This window comes from Pseudophryne corroboree, chromosome 2 (assembly GCF_028390025.1).
Source record: "Pseudophryne corroboree isolate aPseCor3 chromosome 2, aPseCor3.hap2, whole genome shotgun sequence".
NCBI lineage: Eukaryota > Metazoa > Chordata > Amphibia > Anura > Myobatrachidae > Pseudophryne > Pseudophryne corroboree.
The window spans coordinates 67,520,061-67,540,292 of record NC_086445.1 but is presented as its reverse complement, the minus strand read 5'-3'; the positions used below and the strand labels follow the sequence as shown (position 1 = coordinate 67,540,292).

At 47.3% G+C, this 20,232-nt stretch overlaps 1 protein-coding gene across 2 annotated transcripts in view; it reads right to left on the bottom strand.

Moving 5' to 3' along the window:
• The window catches only part of LOC134999086 (glutamate carboxypeptidase 2-like), a 151,922-nt gene that overhangs the window by 86,649 nt on the left and 45,041 nt on the right, over positions 1-20,232 (bottom strand). For both annotated transcript variants that reach the window (XM_063951404.1, XM_063951403.1), the window contains exon 3: positions 18,968-19,154. In XM_063951404.1, coding sequence (XP_063807474.1) covers positions 18,968-19,154 — 187 coding nt within the window. The remainder of the gene's footprint in view (positions 1-18,967; positions 19,155-20,232) is intronic.

Below are 20,232 nucleotides of genomic sequence, written 5' to 3'. Positions count from 1 at the left end.
ACGGCCTTACCCACGCGCAGCTGAGCATCACGGCAAAATGCCCGGCAGCACATTGTGCCAAACTGAATGCCTCCTTATTCATTATTAGAACAGCAATGGTTAGGCCGCTGACAACGTGCTGCCAGTGGTGGGTGGGGCAAGCAGTACAGGGGGTGCACCCGTGTAATGCCAGATCCCAGGTATATGGTCTGGAAAAGAGTTTACGTTATGATTTTCAATTAAGCGGAGAATTCAGTTATCTTTTAAATAGAGATGAGCGGGTTTGGTTCCTCGGAATCCGAACCCGCCCGAACTTCAGTTTTTTTTACACGGGGCCGAGCGACTCGGATCTTCCCGCCTTGCTCGGTTAACCCGAGCGCGCCCGAACGTCATCATCCCGCTGTCGGATTCTCGCAAGGCTCGGATTCTATCGCGAGACTCGGATTCTATATAAGGAGCCGCGCGTCGCCGCCATTTTCACACGTGCATTGAGATTCATAGGGAGAGGACGTGGCTGCCGTCCTCTCCGTTTATAGAGAAGAGAGTGAGACTAGAGTAGAGAGAGACACAGTAGTAATTTTGGGGAGCATTAGGAGGAGTACTTTAGGAGGAGTACTACTACTTGCTGAAGTGATAGATAGATAGTGTGACTGTATAATGTATATCTGACTTGTGGGGGAGACACTGACAGTGGGGAGCAGTTAGAGTCTGAGAGCAGGACTTGCTGCCAGAGTGCCACACTGCCATTGTGACCACACTGACCACCAGTATAATATATATTGTGATTGTCTGCTTAGGAGTACTACTTGCAAGTTGCTGATAGTGTGACCAGTGACCTGACCACCAGTTTAATAATCACCACCAGTTTAATATATATAATATATATATATAATTGTATATAATATATATATAATATTGTATACCACCTACCCGTTTTTTTTTTCTTTTCTTTCTTCTTCTTTATACATACTACTATAGTAGCTTACTGTAGCAGTCTGCGGTGCTGCTGAGCTGACAGTGTCCAGCAGGTCCGTCATCAGTCATTACATAATAAATATATATTATATACCTGTCCGGCTGCAGTACTAGTGATATTATATATATATATATATATTGATTTCATCTCATTATCATCCAGTCTATATTAGCAGCAGACACAGTACGGTAGTCCACGGCTGTAGCTACCTCTGTGTCGGCAGTCGCTGGTCCATCCATAATTGTATACCACCTACCCGTGGTTTTTTTTTTTTCTTTCTTCTTTATACATACTACTATAGTAGCTTACTGTAGCAGTCTGCGGTGCTGCTGAGCTGACAGTGTCCAGCAGGTCCGTCATCAGTCATTACATAATAAATATATATTATATACCTGTCCGGCTGCAGTACTAGTGATATTATATATATATTGATTTCATCTCATTATCATCCAGTCTATATTAGCAGCAGACACAGTACGGTAGTCCACGGCTGTAGCTACCTCTGTGTCGGCAGTCGCTCGTCCATCCATAAGTATACTAGTATCCATCCATCTCCATTGTTTACCTGAGGTGCCTTTTAGTTGTGCCTATTAAAATATGGAGAACAAAAATGTTGAGGTTCCAAAATTAGGGAAAGATCAAGATCCACTTCCACCTCGTGCTGAAGCTGCTGCCACTAGTCATGGCCGAGACGATGAAATGCCAGCAACGTCGTCTGCCAAGGCCGATGCCCACTGTCATAGTACAGAGCATGTAAAATCCAAAACACCAAATATCAGTAAAAAAAGGACTCCAAAATCTAAAATAAAATTGTCGGAGGAGAAGCGTAAACTTGCCAATATGCCATTTACCACACGGAGTGGCAAGGAACGGCTGAGGCCCTGGCCTATGTTCATGGCTAGTGGTTCAGCTTCACATGAGGATGGAAGCACTCAGCCTCTTGCTAGAAAAATGAAAAGACTCAAGCTGGCAAAAGCACCTCAAAGAACTGTGCGTTCTTCGAAATCCCAAATCCACAAGGAGAGTCCAATTGTGTCGGTTGCGATGCCTGACCTTCCCAACACTGGACGTGAAGAGCATGCGCCTTCCACCATTTGCACGCCCCCTGCAAGTGCTGGAAGGAGCACCCGCAGTCCAGTTCCTGATAGTCAGATTGAAGATGTCAGTGTTGAAGTACACCAGGATGAGGAGGATATGGGTGTTGCTGGCGCTGGGGAGGAAATTGACAAGGAGGATTCTGATGGTGAGGTGGTTTGTTTAAGTCAGGCACCCGGGGAGACACCTGTTGTCCGTGGGAGGAATATGGCCGTTGACATGCCTGATGAAAATACCAAAAAAATCAGCTCTTCGGTGTGGAAGTATTTCAACAGAAATGCGGACAACATTTGTCAAGCCGTGTGTTGCCTTTGTCAAGCTGTAATAAGTAGGGGAAAGGACGTTAACCACCTCGGAACATCCTCCCTTATACGTCACCTGCAGCGCATTCATAATAAGTCAGTGACAAGTTCAAAAACTTTGGGCGACAGCGGAAGCAGTCCACTGACCAGTAAATCCCTTCCTCTTGTAACCAAGCTCACGCAAACCACCCCACCAACTCCCTCAGTGTCAATTTCCTCCTTCCCCAGGAATGCCAATAGTCCTGCAGGCCATGTCACTGGCAATTCTGACGAGTCCTCTCCTGCCTGGGATTCCTCCGATGCATCCTTGCGTGTAACGCCTACTGCTGCTGGCGCTGCTGTTGTTGCTGCTGGGAGTCGATGGTCATCCCAGAGGGGAAGTCGTACTCGTAAGCCCACTTTTACTACTTCCACCAAGCAATTGACTGTCCAACAGTCCTTTGCGAGGAAGATGAAATATCACAGCAGTCATCCTGCTGCAAAGCGGATAACTGAGGCCTTGGCTTCCTGGGTGGTGAGAAACGTGGTTCCGGTATCCATCATTACTGCAGAGCCAACTAGAGACTTGTTGGAGGTACTGTGTCCCCGGTACCAAATACCATCTAGGTTCCATTTCTCTAGGCAGGCGATACCGAAAATGTACACAGACCTCAGAAAAAGAGTCACCAGTGTCCTAAAAAATGCAGCTGTACCCAATGTCCACTTAACCACGGACATGTGGACAAGTGGAGCAGGGCAGGGTCAGGACTATATGACTGTGACAGCCCACTGGGTAGATGTATGGACTCCCGCCGCAAGAACAGCAGCGGCGGCACCAGTAGCAGCATCTCGCAAACGCCAACTCTTTCCTAGGCAGGCTACGCTTTGTATCACCGGTTTCCAGAATACGCACACAGCTGAAAACCTCTTACGGCAACTGAGGAAGATCATCGCGGAATGGCTTACCCCAATTGGACTCTCCTGTGGATTTGTGGCATCGGACAACGCCAGCAATATTGTGTGCGCATTAAATCTGGGCAAATTCCAGCACGTCCCATGTTTTGCACATACCTTGAATTTGGTGGTGCAGAATTTTTTTTAAAAACGACAGGGGCGTGCAAGAGATGCTGTCGGTGGCCAGAAGAATTGCGGGACACTTTCGGCGTACAGGCACCACGTACAGAAGACTGGAGCAACACCAAAAACGCCTGAACCTGCCCTGCCATCATCTGAAGCAAGAAGTGGTAACGAGGTGGAATTCAACCCTATATATGCTTCAGAGGTTGGAGGAGCAGCAAAAGGCCATTCAAGCCTATACAATTCAGCACGATATAGGAGGTGGAATGCACCTGTCTCAAGCGCAGTGGAGAATGATTTCAACGTTGTGCAAGGTTCTGCTGCCCTTTGAACTTGCCACACGTGAAGTCAGTTCAGACACTGCCAGCCTGAGTCAGGTCATTCCCCTCATCAGGCTTTTGCAGAAGAAGCTGGAGACATTGAAGGAGGAGCTAACACGGAGCGATTCCGCTAGGCATGTGGGACTTGTGGATGGAGCCCTTAATTCGCTTAACAAGGATTCACGGGTGGTCAATCTGTTGAAATCAGAGCACTACATTTTGGCCACCGTGCTCGATCCTAGATTTAAAACCTACCTTGGATCTCTCTTTCCGGCAGACACAAGTCTGCTGGGGTTCAAAGACCTGCTGGTGAGAAAATTGTCAAGTCAAGCGGAACGCGACCTGTCAACATCTCCTCCTTCACATTCTCCCGCAACGGGGGGTGCGAGGAAAAGGCTCAGAATTCCGAGCCCACCTGCTGGCGGTGATGCAGGGCAGTCTGGAGCGACTGCTGATGCTGACATCTGGTCCGGACTGAAGGACCTGTCAACGATTACGGACATGTCGTCTACTGTCACTGCATATGATTCTCTCCCCATTGAAAGAATGGTGGAGGATTATATGAGTGACCGCATCCAAGTAGGCACGTCACACAGTCCGTACTTATACTGGCAGGAAAAAGAGGCAATTTGGAGGCCCTTGCACAAACTGGCTTTATTCTACCTAAGTTGCCCTCCCACAAGTGTGTACTCCGAAAGAGTGTTTAGTGCCGCCGCTCACCTTGTCAGCAATCGGCGTACGAGGTTACTTCCAGAAAATGTGGAGAAGATGATGTTCATTAAAATGAATTATAATCAATTCCTCCGTGGAGACATTAACCAGCAGCAATTGCCTCCACAAAGTACACAGGGAGCTGAGATGGTGGATTCCAGTGGGGACGAATTGATAATCTGTGAGGAGGGGGATGTACACGGTGATATATCGGAGGATGATGATGAGGTGGACATCTTGCCTCTGTAGAGCCAGTTTGTGCAAGGAGAGATTAATTGCTTCTTTTTTGGTGGGGGTCCAAACCAACCCGTCATTTCAGTCACAGTCGTGTGGCAGACCCTGTCACTGAAATGATGGGTTGGTTAAAGTGTGCATGTCCTGTTTATACAACATAAGGGTGGGTGGGAGGGCCCAAGGACAATTCCATCTTGCACCTCTTTTTTATTTAATTTTTCTTTGCGTCATGTGCTGTTTGGGGAGTGTTTTTTGGAAGGGCCATCCTGCGTGACACTGCAGTGCCACTCCTAGATGGGCCCGGTGTTTGTGTCGGCCACTAGGGTCGCTTATCTTACTCACACAGCTACCTCATTGCGCCTCTTTTTTTCTTTGCGTCATGTGCTGTTTGGGGAGTGTTTTTTGGAAGGGCCATCCTGCGTGACACTGCAGTGCCACTCCTAGATGGGCCCGGTGTTTGTGTCGGCCACTAGGGTCGCTTATCTTACTCACACAGCTACCTCATTGCGCCTCTTTTTTTCTTTGCGTCATGTGCTGTTTGGGGAGTGTTTTTTGGAAGGGCCATCCTGCGTGACACTGCAGTGCCACTCCTAGATGGGCCCGGTGTTTGTGTCGGCCACTAGGGTCGCTTATCTTACTCACACAGCTACCTCATTGCGCCTCTTTTTTTCTTTGCGTCATGTGCTGTTTGGGGAGTGTTTTTTGGAAGGGCCATCCTGCGTGACACTGCAGTGCCACTCCTAGATGGGCCCGGTGTTTGTGTCGGCCACTAGGGTCGCTTATCTTACTCACACAGCTACCTCATTGCGCCTCTTTTTTTCTTTGCGTCATGTGCTGTTTGGGGAGTGTTTTTTGGAAGGGCCATCCTGCGTGACACTGCAGTGCCACTCCTAGATGGGCCCGGTGTTTGTGTCGGCCACTAGGGTCGCTTAGCTTAGTCATCCAGCGACCTCGGTGCAAATTTTAGGACTAAAAATAATATTGTGAGGTGTGAGGTATTCAGAATAGACTGAAAATGAGTGGAAATAATGGTTATTGAGGTTAATAATACTTTGGGATCAAAATGACCCCCAAATTCTATGATTTAAGCTGTTTTTTAGGGTTTTTTGAAAAAAACACCCGAATCCAAAACACACCCGAATCCGACAAAAAAAATTCGGTGAGGTTTTGCCAAAACGCGGTCGAACCCAAAACACGGCCGCGGAACCGAACCCAAAACACAAAACCCGAAAAATTTCAAGTGCACATCTCTACTTTTAAATCTACTGTTATTATTTGTACTCGCTATTCTAGAACACTATTCCGGAACTGCTTCTGCCTCATCAACCTTTTACTTAGGGGTGAAAATAGGGAGGACTTGTATAGAATACAGATTATATAGTCGTTCTTTATGTACTTTCTTTCTTGATTAATTTCAGAATGAATCGGAGAAGTGCGGAAATCGCTATTTGGCGAATTTACACAATTCTGCACACGTGATCGCAGTCTAAGTCCCGGCAGGGATGGGGCAATCCTGCTGCGTTTTTGGGCTGGCATGCTGTGTTGGGGGGGAAGGGCAGCAGCTGCGGGACGTCACACAGAGCCGCTGCAACCCGAAACATGGCTGCCTGGTGACTACCTTTGCAGCTAGGCTTTGTAGGCGGGGGGCAACCCTTACGATGCGAGCGCATAGCTGTATAGGGATGCACTTGCATTTCAGTGGGGGGAGGGGGGACACGGCATGTGGGGCAGATATGCCCTGTGCTGGGCCGCCCCCCGCATGCTAGAGAAATGAGTTGTAGTTTCGCGATTTCTCGCAAAATTACAACTCAGGCTGAATCAGGCCCTGAACCAGCAAGACATTAATAAAGCAGCTAGTAATCTCTTCTGAAGAAAGAAATTATTATAAAAATATAAATTTACTTGATAAAGAAAGTCAAGAGAAACTTTATAAAGAATAAAAAGCTTGTACATCTTCAATAAGGGTGGTATTCATGTGACCGGCGGTCTGCTGACCGACAGTCACATGACCTCCTCCACCATCCCGACGGCTCACTATCCCGATGGTCGGCATGCCGACCAACAGGGACTATTTCCACTCGACACGACACCCATAGAGTGGGAATAGAACCCGTGGCGACCGCAGGTTGCCACCGAGCCCGCAGCGTTGCGAGCGCAGCATGGCGAGCGCAGCGAGCCCGCAAGGGGCTTGCTGCACTCGCCCCTCCCCCCGGGATCCTGGCGTAGGTATGCTGCCGGGATCCCGGCGTCGGTAAGCTGACCCGCCGGTCAGCCTTACTACACCCTTCAGTAAGGTCCTTTGCAATTACGTGTTGTGTAAAATCGTTAAGTCGCTCATCAAACACTTTGTAAGGCTAATTATCACATTACGCAACCTTTTAGTTAATATCCCCCAATGTGTCACCGACGATGCTGAAAATTCAGAAAGTGGTTATGGCTGTAACTAATTAGTTCCATGCAGCCCTGCAGAGTTTCAGGGTCCTGCTATATAGAAGGCCTGACACTCTTCAGCACCACACGAGGTCTGCTTAATGAATCCAAATAATACGCTTCCTTTCAGCAGGAGGTCTTTCATACTGAGCCGTCGCCAAAAGAAGACATAATCTAGATATAATGGAGTAGCCACCATTTCTATGTTCAGAGCATTTTATAGATATTGGATCAAAACGTCATTTCTTTCTGTGAAGCATTAAAAAAAAAAACTTCTTTAATAAGATATTTAAAGTTTGTTTTTTTTCTGTTGTAAAACGTTTGTAACTACGTTTTATGTTGGCAATTCATCAACAGAACAGACCATGAATATACGGACTTATTATAATTAGAGATGAGCGCCGGAAATTTTTCGGGTTTTGTGTTTTGGTTTTGGGTTTGATTCCGCGGCCGTGTTTTGGGTTCGACCGCGTTTTGGCAAAACCTCACCGATTTTTTTTTGTCGGATTCGGGTGTGTTTTGGATTCGGGTGTTTTTTAAAAAAAACACAAAAAAACAGCTTAAATCATAGAATTTGGGGGTCATTTTGATCCCAAAGTATTATTAACCTCAAAAACCATAATTTCCACTCATTTTTAGTCTATTCCAGAGGTTCCCAAACTGTGTGCCGTGGCTCCCTGGGGTGCCTCGGGACACTTGCAGGGGTGCCCTGGGTTGGTGGTCCAGGACCAATTCAAATTATTCATGGTCAATATAATAGGCAAAACCAGTGCTGGTGGCTGCCAGTCATAAAATATGTGGCCAAACAGAAGCACATCTTGTCCCTCACCACACAACTGACCCTAAGGATGACATATAAACGCAATCTACTTAATGTAATATTTCTTTCTAAATTTCTCACTAAGAAATTTTTGGCCTAGGGGTGCCATGAAAAAAATTCTGATATTCTAGGGCGCCGTGATTCAAAAAAGTTTGGAAACCACTGGTCTATTCTGAATACCTCACACCTCACAATATTATTTTTAGTCCTAAAATTTGCACCTAGGTCGCTGGATGACTAAGCTAAGCGACCCTAGTGGCCGACACAAACACCGGGCCCATCTAGGAGTGGCACTGCAGTGTCACGCAGGATGTCCCTTCCAAAAAACCCTCCCCAAACAGCACATGACGCAAAGAAAAAAAGAGGCGCAATGAGGTAGCTGTGTGAGTAAGATAAGCGACCCTAGTGGCCGACACAAACACCGGGCCCATCTAGGAGTGGCACTGCAGTGTCACGCAGGATGTCCCTTCCAAAAAACCCTCCCCAAACAGCACATGACGCAAAGAAAAAAAGAGGCGCAATGAGGTAGCTGTGTGAGTAAGATAAGCGACCCTAGTGGCCGACACAAACACCGGGCCCATCTAGGAGTGGCACTGCAGTGTCACGCAGGATGTCCCTTCCAAAAAACCCTCCCCAAACAGCACATGACGCAAAGAAAAAAAGAGGCGCAATGAGGTAGCTGTGTGAGTAAGATAAGCGACCCTAGTGGCCGACACAAACATCGGGCCCATCTAGGAGTGGCACTGCAGTGTCACGCAGGATGATCCTTCCAAAAAACCCTCCCCAAACAGCACATGACGCAAAGAAAAAAAGAGGCGCAATGAGGTAGCTGTGTGAGTAAGATAAGCGACCCTAGTGGCCGACACAAACACCGGGCCCATCTAGGAGTGGCACTGCAGTGTCACGCAGGATGTCCCTTCCAAAAAACCCTCCCCAAACAGCACATGACGCAAAGAAAAAAAGAGGCGCAATGAGGTAGCTGTGTGAGTAAGATAAGCGACCCTAGTGGCCGACACAAACACCGGGCCCATCTAGGAGTGGCACTGCAGTGTCACGCAGGATGTCCCTTCCAAAAAACCCTCCCCAAACAGCACATGACGCAAAGAAAAAAAGAGGCGCAATGAGGTAGCTGTGTGAGTAAGATAAGCGACCCTAGTGGCCGACACAAACACCGGGCCCATCTAGGAGTGGCACTGCAGTGTCACGCAGGATGTCCCTTCCAAAAAACCCTCCCCAAACAGCACATGACGCAAAGAAAAAAAGAGGCGCAATAAGGTAGCTGTGTGAGTAAGATAAGCGACCCTAGTGGCCGACACAAACACCTGTCACGCAGGATGGCCCTTCCAAAAAACATTCCACAAACAGCACATGACGCAAAGAAAAATTAAATAAAAAAGAGGTGCAAGATGGAATTGTCCTTGGGCCCTCCCACCCACCCTTATGTTGTATAAACAGGACATGCACACTTTAACCAACCCATCATTTCAGTGACAGGGTCTGCCACACGACTGTGACTGAAATGACGGGTTGGTTTGGACCCCCACCAAAAAAGAAGCAATTAATCTCTCCTTGCACAAACTGGCTCTACAGGGGCAAGATGTCCACCTCATCATCATCCTCCGATATATCACCGTGTACATCCCCCTCCTCACAGATTATCAATTCGTCCCCACTGGAATCCACCATCTCAGCTCCCTGTGTACTTTGTGGAGGCAATTGCTGCTGGTCAATGTCTCCACGGAGGAATTGATTATAATTAATTTTAATGAACATCATCTTCTCCACATTTTCTGGATGTAACCTCGTACGCCGATTGCTGACAAGGTGAGCGGCGGCACTAAACACTCTTTCGGAGTACACACTTGTGGGAGGGCAACTTAGGTAGAATAAAGCCAGTTTGTGCAAGGGCCTCCAAATTGCCTCTTTTTCCTGCCAGTATAAGTACGGACTGTGTGACGTGCCTACTTGGATGCGGTCACTCATATAATCCTCCACCATTCTTTCAATGTTGAGAGAATCATATGCAGTGACAGTAGACGACATGTCCGTAATCGTTGTCAGGTCCTTCAGTCCGGACCAGATGTCAGCATCAGCAGTCGCTCCAGACTGCCCTGCATCACCGCCAGCGGGTGGGCTCGGAATTCTGAGCCTTTTCCTCGCACCCCCAGTTGCGGGAGAATGTGAAGGAGGAGATGTTGACAGGTCGCGTTCCGCTTGACTTGACAATTTTCTCACCAGCAGGTCTTTCAACCCCAGCAGACTTGTGTCTGCCGGAAAGAGAGATCCAAGGTAGGTTTTAAATCTAGGATCGAGCACGGTGGCCAAAATGTAGTGCTCTGATTTCAACAGATTGACCACCCGTGAATCCTTGTTAAGCGAATTAAGGGCTCCATCCACAAGTCCCACATGCCTAGCGGAATCGCTCCGTGTTAGCTCCTCCTTCAATGTCTCCAGCTTCTTCTGCAAAAGCCTGATGAGGGGAATGACCTGACTCAGGCTGGCAGTGTCTGAACTGACTTCACGTGTGGCAAGTTCAAAGGGCATCAGAACCTTGCACAACGTTGAAATCATTCTCCACTGCGCTTGAGACAGGTGCATTCCACCTCCTATATCGTGCTCAATTGTATAGGCTTGAATGGCCTTTTGCTGCTCCTCCAACCTCTGAAGCATATAGAGGGTCGAATTCCACCTCGTTACCACTTCTTGCTTCAGATGATGGCAGGGCAGGTTCAGTAGTTTTTGGTGGTGCTACAGTCTTCTGTACGTGGTGCCTGTACGCCGAAAGTGTCCCGCAATTCTTCTGGCCACCGACAGCATCTCTTGCACGCCCCTGTCGTTTTTTAAATAATTCTGCACCACCAAATTCAAGGTATGTGCAAAACGTGGGACGTGCTGGAATTTGCCCATATTTAATGCACACACAATATTGCTGGCGTTGTCCGATGCCACAAATCCACAGGAGAGTCCAATTGGGGTAAGCCATTCCGCGATGATCTTCCTCAGTTGCCGTAAGAGGTTTTCAGCTGTGTGCGTATTCTGGAAACCGGTGATACAAAGCGTAGCCTGCCTAGGAAAGAGTTGGCGTTTGCGAGATGCTGCTACTGGTGCCGCCGCTGCTGTTCTTGCGGCGGGAGTTCATACATCTACCCAGTGGGCTGTCACAGTCATATAGTCCTGACCCTGCCCTGCTCCACTTGTCCACATGTCCGTGGTTAAGTGGACATTGGGTACAGCTGCATTTTTTAGGACACTGGTGACTCTTTTTCTGAGGTCTGTGTACATTTTCGGTATCGCCTGCCTAGAGAAATGGAACCTAGATGGTATTTGGTACCGGGGACACAGTACCTCCAACAAGTCTCTAGTTGGCTCTGCAGTAATGATGGATACCGGAACCACGTTTCTCACCACCCAGGATGCCAAGGCCTCAGTTATCCGCTTTGCAGTAGGATGACTGCTGTGATATTTCATCTTCCTCGCAAAGGACTGTTGGACAGTCAATTGCTTGGTGGAAGTAGTAAAAGTGGTCTTACGACTTCCCCTCTGGGATGACCATCGACTCCCAGCAGCAACAACAGCAGCGCCAGCAGCAGTAGGCGTTACACGCAAGGATGCATCGGAGGAATCCCAGGCAGGAGAGGAATCGTCAGAATTGCCAGTGACATGGCCTGCAGGACTATTGGCATTCCTGGGGAAGGAGGAAATTGACACTGAGGGAGTTGGTGGGGTGGTTTGCGTGAGCTTGGTTACAAGAGGAAGGTATTTACTGGTCAGTGGACTGCTTCCGCTGTCACCCAAAGTTTTTGAACTTGTCACTGACTTATTATGAATGCGCTGCAGGTGACGTATAAGGGAGGATGTTCCGAGGTGGTTAACGTCCTTACCCCTACTTATTACAGCTTGACAAAGGCAACACACGGCTTGATACCTGTTGTCCGCATTTCTGTTGAAATACTTCCACACCGAAGAGCTGATTTTTTTGGTATTTTCACCAGGCATGTCAGTGGCCATATTCCTCCCACGGACAACAGGTGTCTCCCCGGGTGCCTGACTTAAACAAACCACCTCACCATCAGAATCCTCCTGGTCAATTTCCTCCCCAGCGCCAGCAACACCCATATCCTCCTCATCCTGGTGTACTTCAACACTGACATCTTCAATCTGACTATCAGGAACTGGACTGCGGGTGCTCCTTCCAGCACTTGCAGGGGGCGTGCAAATGGTGGAAGGCGCATGCTCTTCACGTCCAGTGTTGGGAAGGTCAGGCATCGCAACCGACACAATTGGAGTCGGACTCTCCTTGTGGATTTGGGATTTCGAAGAACGCACAGTTCTTTGCGGTGCTACTGCTTTTGCCAGCTTGAGTCTTTTCATTTTTCTAGCGAGAGGCTGAGTGCTTCCATCCTCATGTGAAGCTGAACCACTAGCCATGAACATAGGCCAGGGCCTCAGCCGTTCCTTGCCACTCCGTGTGGTAAATGGCATATTGGCAAGTTTACGCTTCTCCTCCGACAATTTTATTTTAGATTTTGGAGTCCTTTTTTTACTGATATTTGGTGTTTTGGATTTTACATGCTCTGTACTATGACAGTGGGCATCGGCCTTGGCAGACGACGTTGCTGGCATTTCATCGTCTCGGCCATGACTAGTGGCAGCAGCTTCAGCACGAGGTGGAAGTGGATCTTGATCTTTCCCTAATTTTGGAACCTCAACATTTTTGTTCTCCATATTTTAATAGGCACAACTAAAAGGCACCTCAGGTAAACAATGGAGATGGATGGATACTAGTATACTTATGGATGGACGAGCGACTGCCGACACAGAGGTAGCTACAGCCGTGGACTACCGTACTGTGTCTGCTGCTAATATAGACTGGATGATAATGATATGAAATCAATATATATATGTATGTATATATAATATCACTAGTACTGCAGCCGGACAGGTAGATAATATATTTATTAGGTAATGATGACTGATGACGGAAATGCTGGACAGTGTCAGCTCAGCAGCACCGCAGACTGCTACAGTAAGCTACTATACTATAGTAGTATGTACAAAGAAGAAAGAAAAAAAAAAAACCACGGGTAGGTGGTATACAATTATGGATGGACTGCCGAGTGCCGACACAGAGGTAGCTACAGCCGTGGACTAACGTACTGTGTCTGCTGCTAATATAGACTGGATGATAATGATATGAAATCAATATATATATGTATGTATATATAATATCACTAGTACTGCAGCCGTACAGGTAGATAATATATTTATTAGGTAATGATGACTGATGACGGACCTGCTGGACAGTGTCAGCTCAGCAGCACCGCAGACTGCTACAGTAAGCTACTATACTATAGTAGTATGTACAAAGAAGAAAGAAAAAAAAAAACCACGGGTACGTGGTATACAATTATGGATGGACTGCAGAGTGCCGACACAGAGGTAGCTACAGCCGTGGACTAACGTACTGTGTCTGCTGCTAATATAGACTGGATGATAATGATATGAAATCAATATATATATGTATGTATATATAATATCACTAGTACTGCAGCCGGACAGGTAGATAATATATTTATTAGGTAATGATGACTGATGACGGACCTGCTGGACACTGTCAGCTCAGCAGCACCGCAGACTGCTACAGTAAGCTACTATACTATAGTAGTATGTACAAAGAAGAAAGAAAAAAAAACCACGGGTAGGTGGTATACAATTATGGATGGACTGCCGAGTGCCGACACAGAGGTAGCTACAGCCGTGGACTACCGTACTGTGTCTGCTGCTAATATAGACTGGATGATAATGATATGAAATCAATATATATATGTATGTATATATAATATCACTAGTACTGCAGCCGGACAGGTAGATAATATATTTATTAGGTAATGATGACTGATGACGGACCTGCTGGACACTGTCAGCTCAGCAGCACCGCAGACTGCTACAGTAAGCTACTATACTATAGTAGTATGTACAAAGAAGAAAGAAAAAAAAAAAACACGGGTAGGTGGTATACAATTATGGATGGACTGCCGAGTGCCGACACAGAGGTAGCTACAGCCGTGGACTAACGTACTGTGTCTGCTGCTAATATAGACTGGATGATAATGATATGAAATCAATATATATATGTATGTATATATAATATCACTAGTACTGCAGCCGTACAGGTAGATAATATATTTATTAGGTAATGATGACTGATGACGGACCTGCTGGACAGTGTCAGCTCAGCAGCACCGCAGACTGCTACAGTAAGCTACTATACTATAGTAGTATGTACAAAGAAGAAAGAAAAAAAAAAACCACGGGTACGTGGTATACAATTATGGATGGACTGCCGAGTGCCGACACAGAGGTAGCTACAGCCGTGGACTAACGTACTGTGTCTGCTGCTAATATAGAGTCTAGACTGGATGATAAATTATTGATAATGAGATGAAATCAATATAATATCACTAGTACTGCAGCCGGACAGGTACTATATATATTTATTATGTAATGACTGATGACGGACCTGCTGGACACTGTCAGGTCAGCAGCACCGCAGACTGCTACAGTAAGCTACTGTAGTAGTATGTATAAAGAAGAATGAAAAAAAAAAAAAACACGGGTAGGTGGTATACAATATTATATATATATATATATATATATTATATACAATTATATATATATATATATATATATTAAACTGGTGGTGATTGATTATTAAACTGGTGGTCAGGTCACTCACGTTGCAACTTGCAACTAGTACTCCGAGTCCTAAGCAGACAATCACAAAATATATTATTATACTGGTGGTCAGTGTGGTCACAACAATGGCAGTGTGGCACTGACTCTGGCAGCAAAAGTGTGCACTGTACGTTATATGTACTCCTGAGTCCTGCTCTCAGACTCTAACTGCTCCCCACTGTCAGTGTCTCCCCCACAAGTCAGATAATACAATACACTTACAGTCACACTATCTAATCTATATCACTTCAGCAAGTAGTATAGTAGTATAGTAGTACTCCTCCTAATAATGCTCCCCAAAATTACTACTACTGTGTCTCTCTCGTCTCTACTGTGTCTCTCTCTTCTCTAAACGGAGAGGACGCCAGCCACGTCCTCTCCCTATGACTCTCAATGCACGTGTGAAAATGGCGGCGACGCGCGGCTCCTTATATAGAATCCGAGTCTCGCGATAGAATCCGAGCCTCGCGAGAATCCGACAGCGGGATGATGACGTTCGGGCGCGCTCGGGTTAACCGAGCAAGGCGGGAAGATCCGAGTCGCTCGGACCCGTGAAAAAAAACATGAAGTTCGGGCGGGTTCGGATTCAGAGGAACCGAACCCGCTCATCTCTAATTATAATCAATGTTAATGATAAGACCGTTTACAACTTTAGAAGGGGAGATGATCAAAGCTTGAAGAGAGAAAGTGGGGAGAGATAAAGGGGTCTATGGGGGTCATTCCGAGTTGATCGCTCGCTAGCTGTTTTTAGCAGCTGTGGAAATGCTATGCCGCCGCCCTCTGGGAGTGTATTTTAGCTTAGCTTAAGTGAGAATGAAAGGATCGCAGAGCGACTACAAAAAAATATTGTGCCGTTTCAGAGTAGCTCCAGACCTACTCAGCGCTTGCGATCACTTCAGACCATTCAGTTCCAGATTTGACATCACAAACACGCCCTGCGTTCGCCCAGCCACACCTGCGTTTTTCCTGGCACGCCTGTGTTTTTTTGAACACTCCCTGAAAACGGTCAGTTGACACCCAGAAACGCCCACTTCATGTCAATCACTCTGCGGCCAGCAGTGCAACTGAAAAGCTTCGCTAGACCTTGTGTAAAAATACATCGGCCGTTGTGAAAGTACGTCGCGCGTGCGCATTGCGCCGCACACACATGCGCAGAAGTGCCATTTTTTTCCTTAATCGCAGCGCAGCAAACATTTTTAGCTAGCGATCAACTTGGAATTACCCCCTATGTACTAAGGCTTGGAGAGAGATAAAGTGAAAGGAGATAAAGTACCAGCCAATCAGCTCCTAACTGCCATGTTACAGGCTGTGTTTGAAAAATGACAGTTAGGAGCTGGTTGGTTGGTACTTTATCTACATCCACTTTAGCTCTCTCCAAGGCTTAGTACATAGATCCAGGGGTGTTTTAATAGAGGAGGGGGCACGTGTTCAGACTCAGATGGGCCCCCTCATCTCCATGATGCCATATGCCGGAGTCTACTGCGCGCGCCATGGTCTAGAGACAAAATTCGTACTGCGCATGCGCGGCAGCCATTTTGGAAGGGATTGTCGTCCACGACGGCTGCGGCGTCCAATGCTGGACTCCGGAGAGGTGAGTATTAAAATATGGATGCAATGTGTGCGCTGTGGACACACCGTACACATTGCACCAATGGTAGAAACACCTATGGTGCAGTTTGGGGCCCCCTGGACCCAGGAGTCCATGTAGGGGGGCCCGTGTACACTGCACACATTGCACCCATGATAGAAACGCCAATGCACAGACCCCAAAGTACCAACCAATCAGCTCTCAACTGTCATTTTCAATGCCCAACTGTCATTTTTCACGCCCCCTCCCGCCCCGTGACAACCTCAGCCTGTCAATCAGGCAGAGGCGATCGCATCTCACTGGGTGCACAGTGCGGCCGCTGCACGTGCACACTAGACATAGAGCATCAGGCTGCGATCGCTGCCGCTGCAGCGTTCGGGTCTGAATTGGGCCCACTATCTGCATGCTGAGGAACAAGAATGGTGGGAGGACTATGATAAATTGTGTTTTGTCTAACACATTTATCTTGGCCTTTAATAGGATTAATTGAGACTGGGCAGTTGGACTTAATCCCCTGCTGTAATTACTTAATCCCCTGCTGTATTGTTCTCTGTATTGTATTGCCGCTGAGAACAATAGCTGAAGGGTTTATGTAAATAAACCATGGTGTGACTAGGCGCAGCAAAGGGGTCAAGATAACCGTGGATCTATCTGTATAAAATAATAGTTTCACAACAGTGAGTCCCTCAGTAGTATTTCTTCAGGCGTTCCATGAGTAATGCACGCCATACATCACAATTGTGATTCCCTGTTCTGACGACACCGAGCCTATCCACCAAACAGCGGACATTGGTGATCAGCAATCTGTCAGGGGATCAGCAAAATTCTGCATGATAAAAATCCCAGATTTGCGGATCCTAATCATTTTTTGGTCGGAATTGGCAAATCGAGGATTTCAAACATTTTGGGTTTCCAGATCTCCCGACCCAGGCATCGGGAGAATGTGGAATTGCACCAATTCTCCCATGATGTATGAGCCCCATTAGTAACAAGGTAAAATACGTATACATTATTGGGCAATGAATTTTGTTTTAATGTAGGAACAGAACCAGATACAGGGCCGATCCTGAGGCGGATGCAGCGGTGATGTTGGCCACAGTGGAGTGACTTCTGTGCATGCATCTAACTCGCACTGCGCAAGTGTCCAGGTTATGAGGGCAGTTGCAGTGCCCTGATGTCATAATTGCATCTAATTCTTATCTGAAATTTGAATGTGGCAAAGAATAGCCAATAATGACCCTTGCCTTTGACCTGATAGAGCAGGACCCCACATATGTATTTATAGTCATGGGGTTTGGTATAGTGCTTGGAGCTGTGTATTATCGTCCTGTTTTAGTGGTTACGTTGTATGGGGAGCAACCAGATTGCAAGGTGCATGTTGGTCTTCAAAGTCTGAATATTGGGGGTCATTCCGAGTTAATCGCTCGCTAGCTACTTTTAGCAGCCGTGCAAACGCATTGTCGCCGCCCACCGGGGAGTGTATTTTTGCTTTGCAGAAGTGCGAACACCTGTGCAGCAGAGCACCTGCAAAAACATTTTGTGCAGAATACGACCAGCCCTGGACTTACTCTTCTTGTGCGTTGATTCTAACGTTGGAGGGTTGGCTTTTGAAGTCACACAACCACCCAACGTTCGCCCAGCCACGCCTGCGTTTTCCCTGACACGCCTACGTTTTTCCAAACACTCCCAGAAAACGGTCAGTTGACACCCAGAAATGCCCCCTTCCTGTCAATCTTCCTGCATTGTGCGGTGCGACTGAAAGCTTCGCTAGAACCTGTGCAAAACCACAAAGGACTTTGTACCCGTACGTCGCGCGTGCACATTGCGGTGCATACGCATGCGCAGAAATGCCGAAATTTTAGCCTGATCACTGCGCTGTGAACAACAGCAGCTAGCGATCAACTCGGAATGACCCCCATTATTATTAAAATACAGTATTCTCGAAGCACCACCATTGGTTGGACACTCCAATATGAGCTGTATTATACAGATAAAAATATTAGAAGCATAAAATTACTGGGGGTAGCCTTGAGCAACGAATTGCCCAAATTACACCCACCCACCACACCACACATGCAGTACACTCCTCTCTTTTGACCATTAAATGAGTAAACTTAATACTGCATAAGAAGCTAGAGATATTGGGGGGCATTCCGAGTTGATCGTAGCTGTGCTAAATTTAGCACAGCTACGATCATTCACACTGACATGCGGGAGGACGCCCAGCACAGGGCTAGTCTGCCCCGCATGTCAGTGCCGGCCCTTCCCCCCTCCCCCCCCCCCCGCTGAAGTGCAAAGGCATCGCACAGCGGCGATGCCTTTGCACTTCAAGAGTAGCTCCCGGCCAGGGCAGCTTTAACATGCTGGCCGGGATCTACTAATTGCTCCCTGGCCCGCAGCGGCTGCGTGTGACGTCACGCAGCGGCTGCGGCCCGCCCCCCGGTCGGTCCGGCCACGCCTGCATTAGCCGGACCGCGCCCACAAAGCGGCGGCCAAACGCCGCCGTTCCGCCCCCTCCCGCCCAGCGATCGCCTCTGCCTGTCAATCAGGCAGAGGCGATCGCAGCCCTGCTACGGCCTTCGGCTGTCTGGCATGCACCGGCGCATGCGCAGTAGAGACCCGTTCGCTCAGCTGCGACAAACAGCAGTGAGCGAACGGGTCAGAATGACCCCCACTATTTTTTACATGCTTCAGACAGCTCAGTCTTCCATCATGGATTACCTCATTTCCATCCTCATCGATAATGGAGATATAGTTGGGGTTTGTTTCATTTGGATATGACAGGAGAATGTCGTAATGAGCCAGTTCTACTTTGTCCAGCCCGTACTCCTTCCACTGGGCTTGGATTTGCTTGGCAAGAAGAAAATTCGCCTCCGTCCCGGCTAAGTGAGGGAGCCGCGTAAAGTTGCTGCAAATAAAAAATAATAATAATAATAAATTGTACTTAAGAAGAAGCCCCATAGACATCGAGCACAATTAATTCATTATTTTAAGAAGCCACTCCCATTCAATATACAGGAGAAACCGGCTTATGAATTCAGCAGGGACCACTGCCACATGCATATTCAGCATACTGTAGCACCTGTAGGCCCGATTCAAAGGTGGCTGCTAATCGTTTTGCTGCTGTGTAAGCGCATGCCCGCAGCTGCCTTCTCAGATTTGCCACTTGCATACAATGATGCACCATCGGACATCTAAGCCCTATAGTTGCTCAAAATGTCCGGTGCAAGTTAGAAGCATTGACATATCCTTGTAGTGGATGCGACACACCTACACACCCCTGTTTCTGCCCCCAAACAATTACTGTCTGTCAATCACCCTGCATCCTAGTCGGCACCACATCTGCTGACGCAAGACTACTGTGGCACTTGTGCAGAGCAAAGCAGAAGCATAGTGCTGTAAAGAAAACATCGGCCAACTGCAAAAACAAAATTGGAATTGCATCCACCTCTGAATCCAGCCCTGTGTGTGGTCACTGGAGGCAAGTGAATTGATAAGCTTGTTCAACTGACAAAATGGCTGCTTCCATGTTATGAGGGGATGGACAATTCCGGATCGTACTATATAAAATATTATTTTAGACATTAGCAATTAATAACAGTGCAAGCTTGATGCTGATAGTCCACGCTGCGTACAAAGTGTACGCATTTACTCATTGATTAAGCGTGGTTCACTGCATAATAATAGTCTATAAAGTCTATAGTCAAAAGTCTATGGGGGTCATTCCGAGTTGTTCGCTCGCAAGCTGCTTTTAGCAGCTTTGCACACGCTAAGCCGCCGCCTACTGGGAGTGAATCTTAGCTTATCAAAATTGCGAACGAAAGATTAGCAGAATTGCGAATAGACACTTCTTAGCAGTTTCTGAGTAGCTCCAGACTTACTCGGCATCTGCGATCAGTTCAGTCAGTTTCGTTCCTGGTTTGACGTCACAAACACACCCAGCGTTCGCCCAGACACTCCTCCGTTTCTCCAGCCACTCCCGCGTT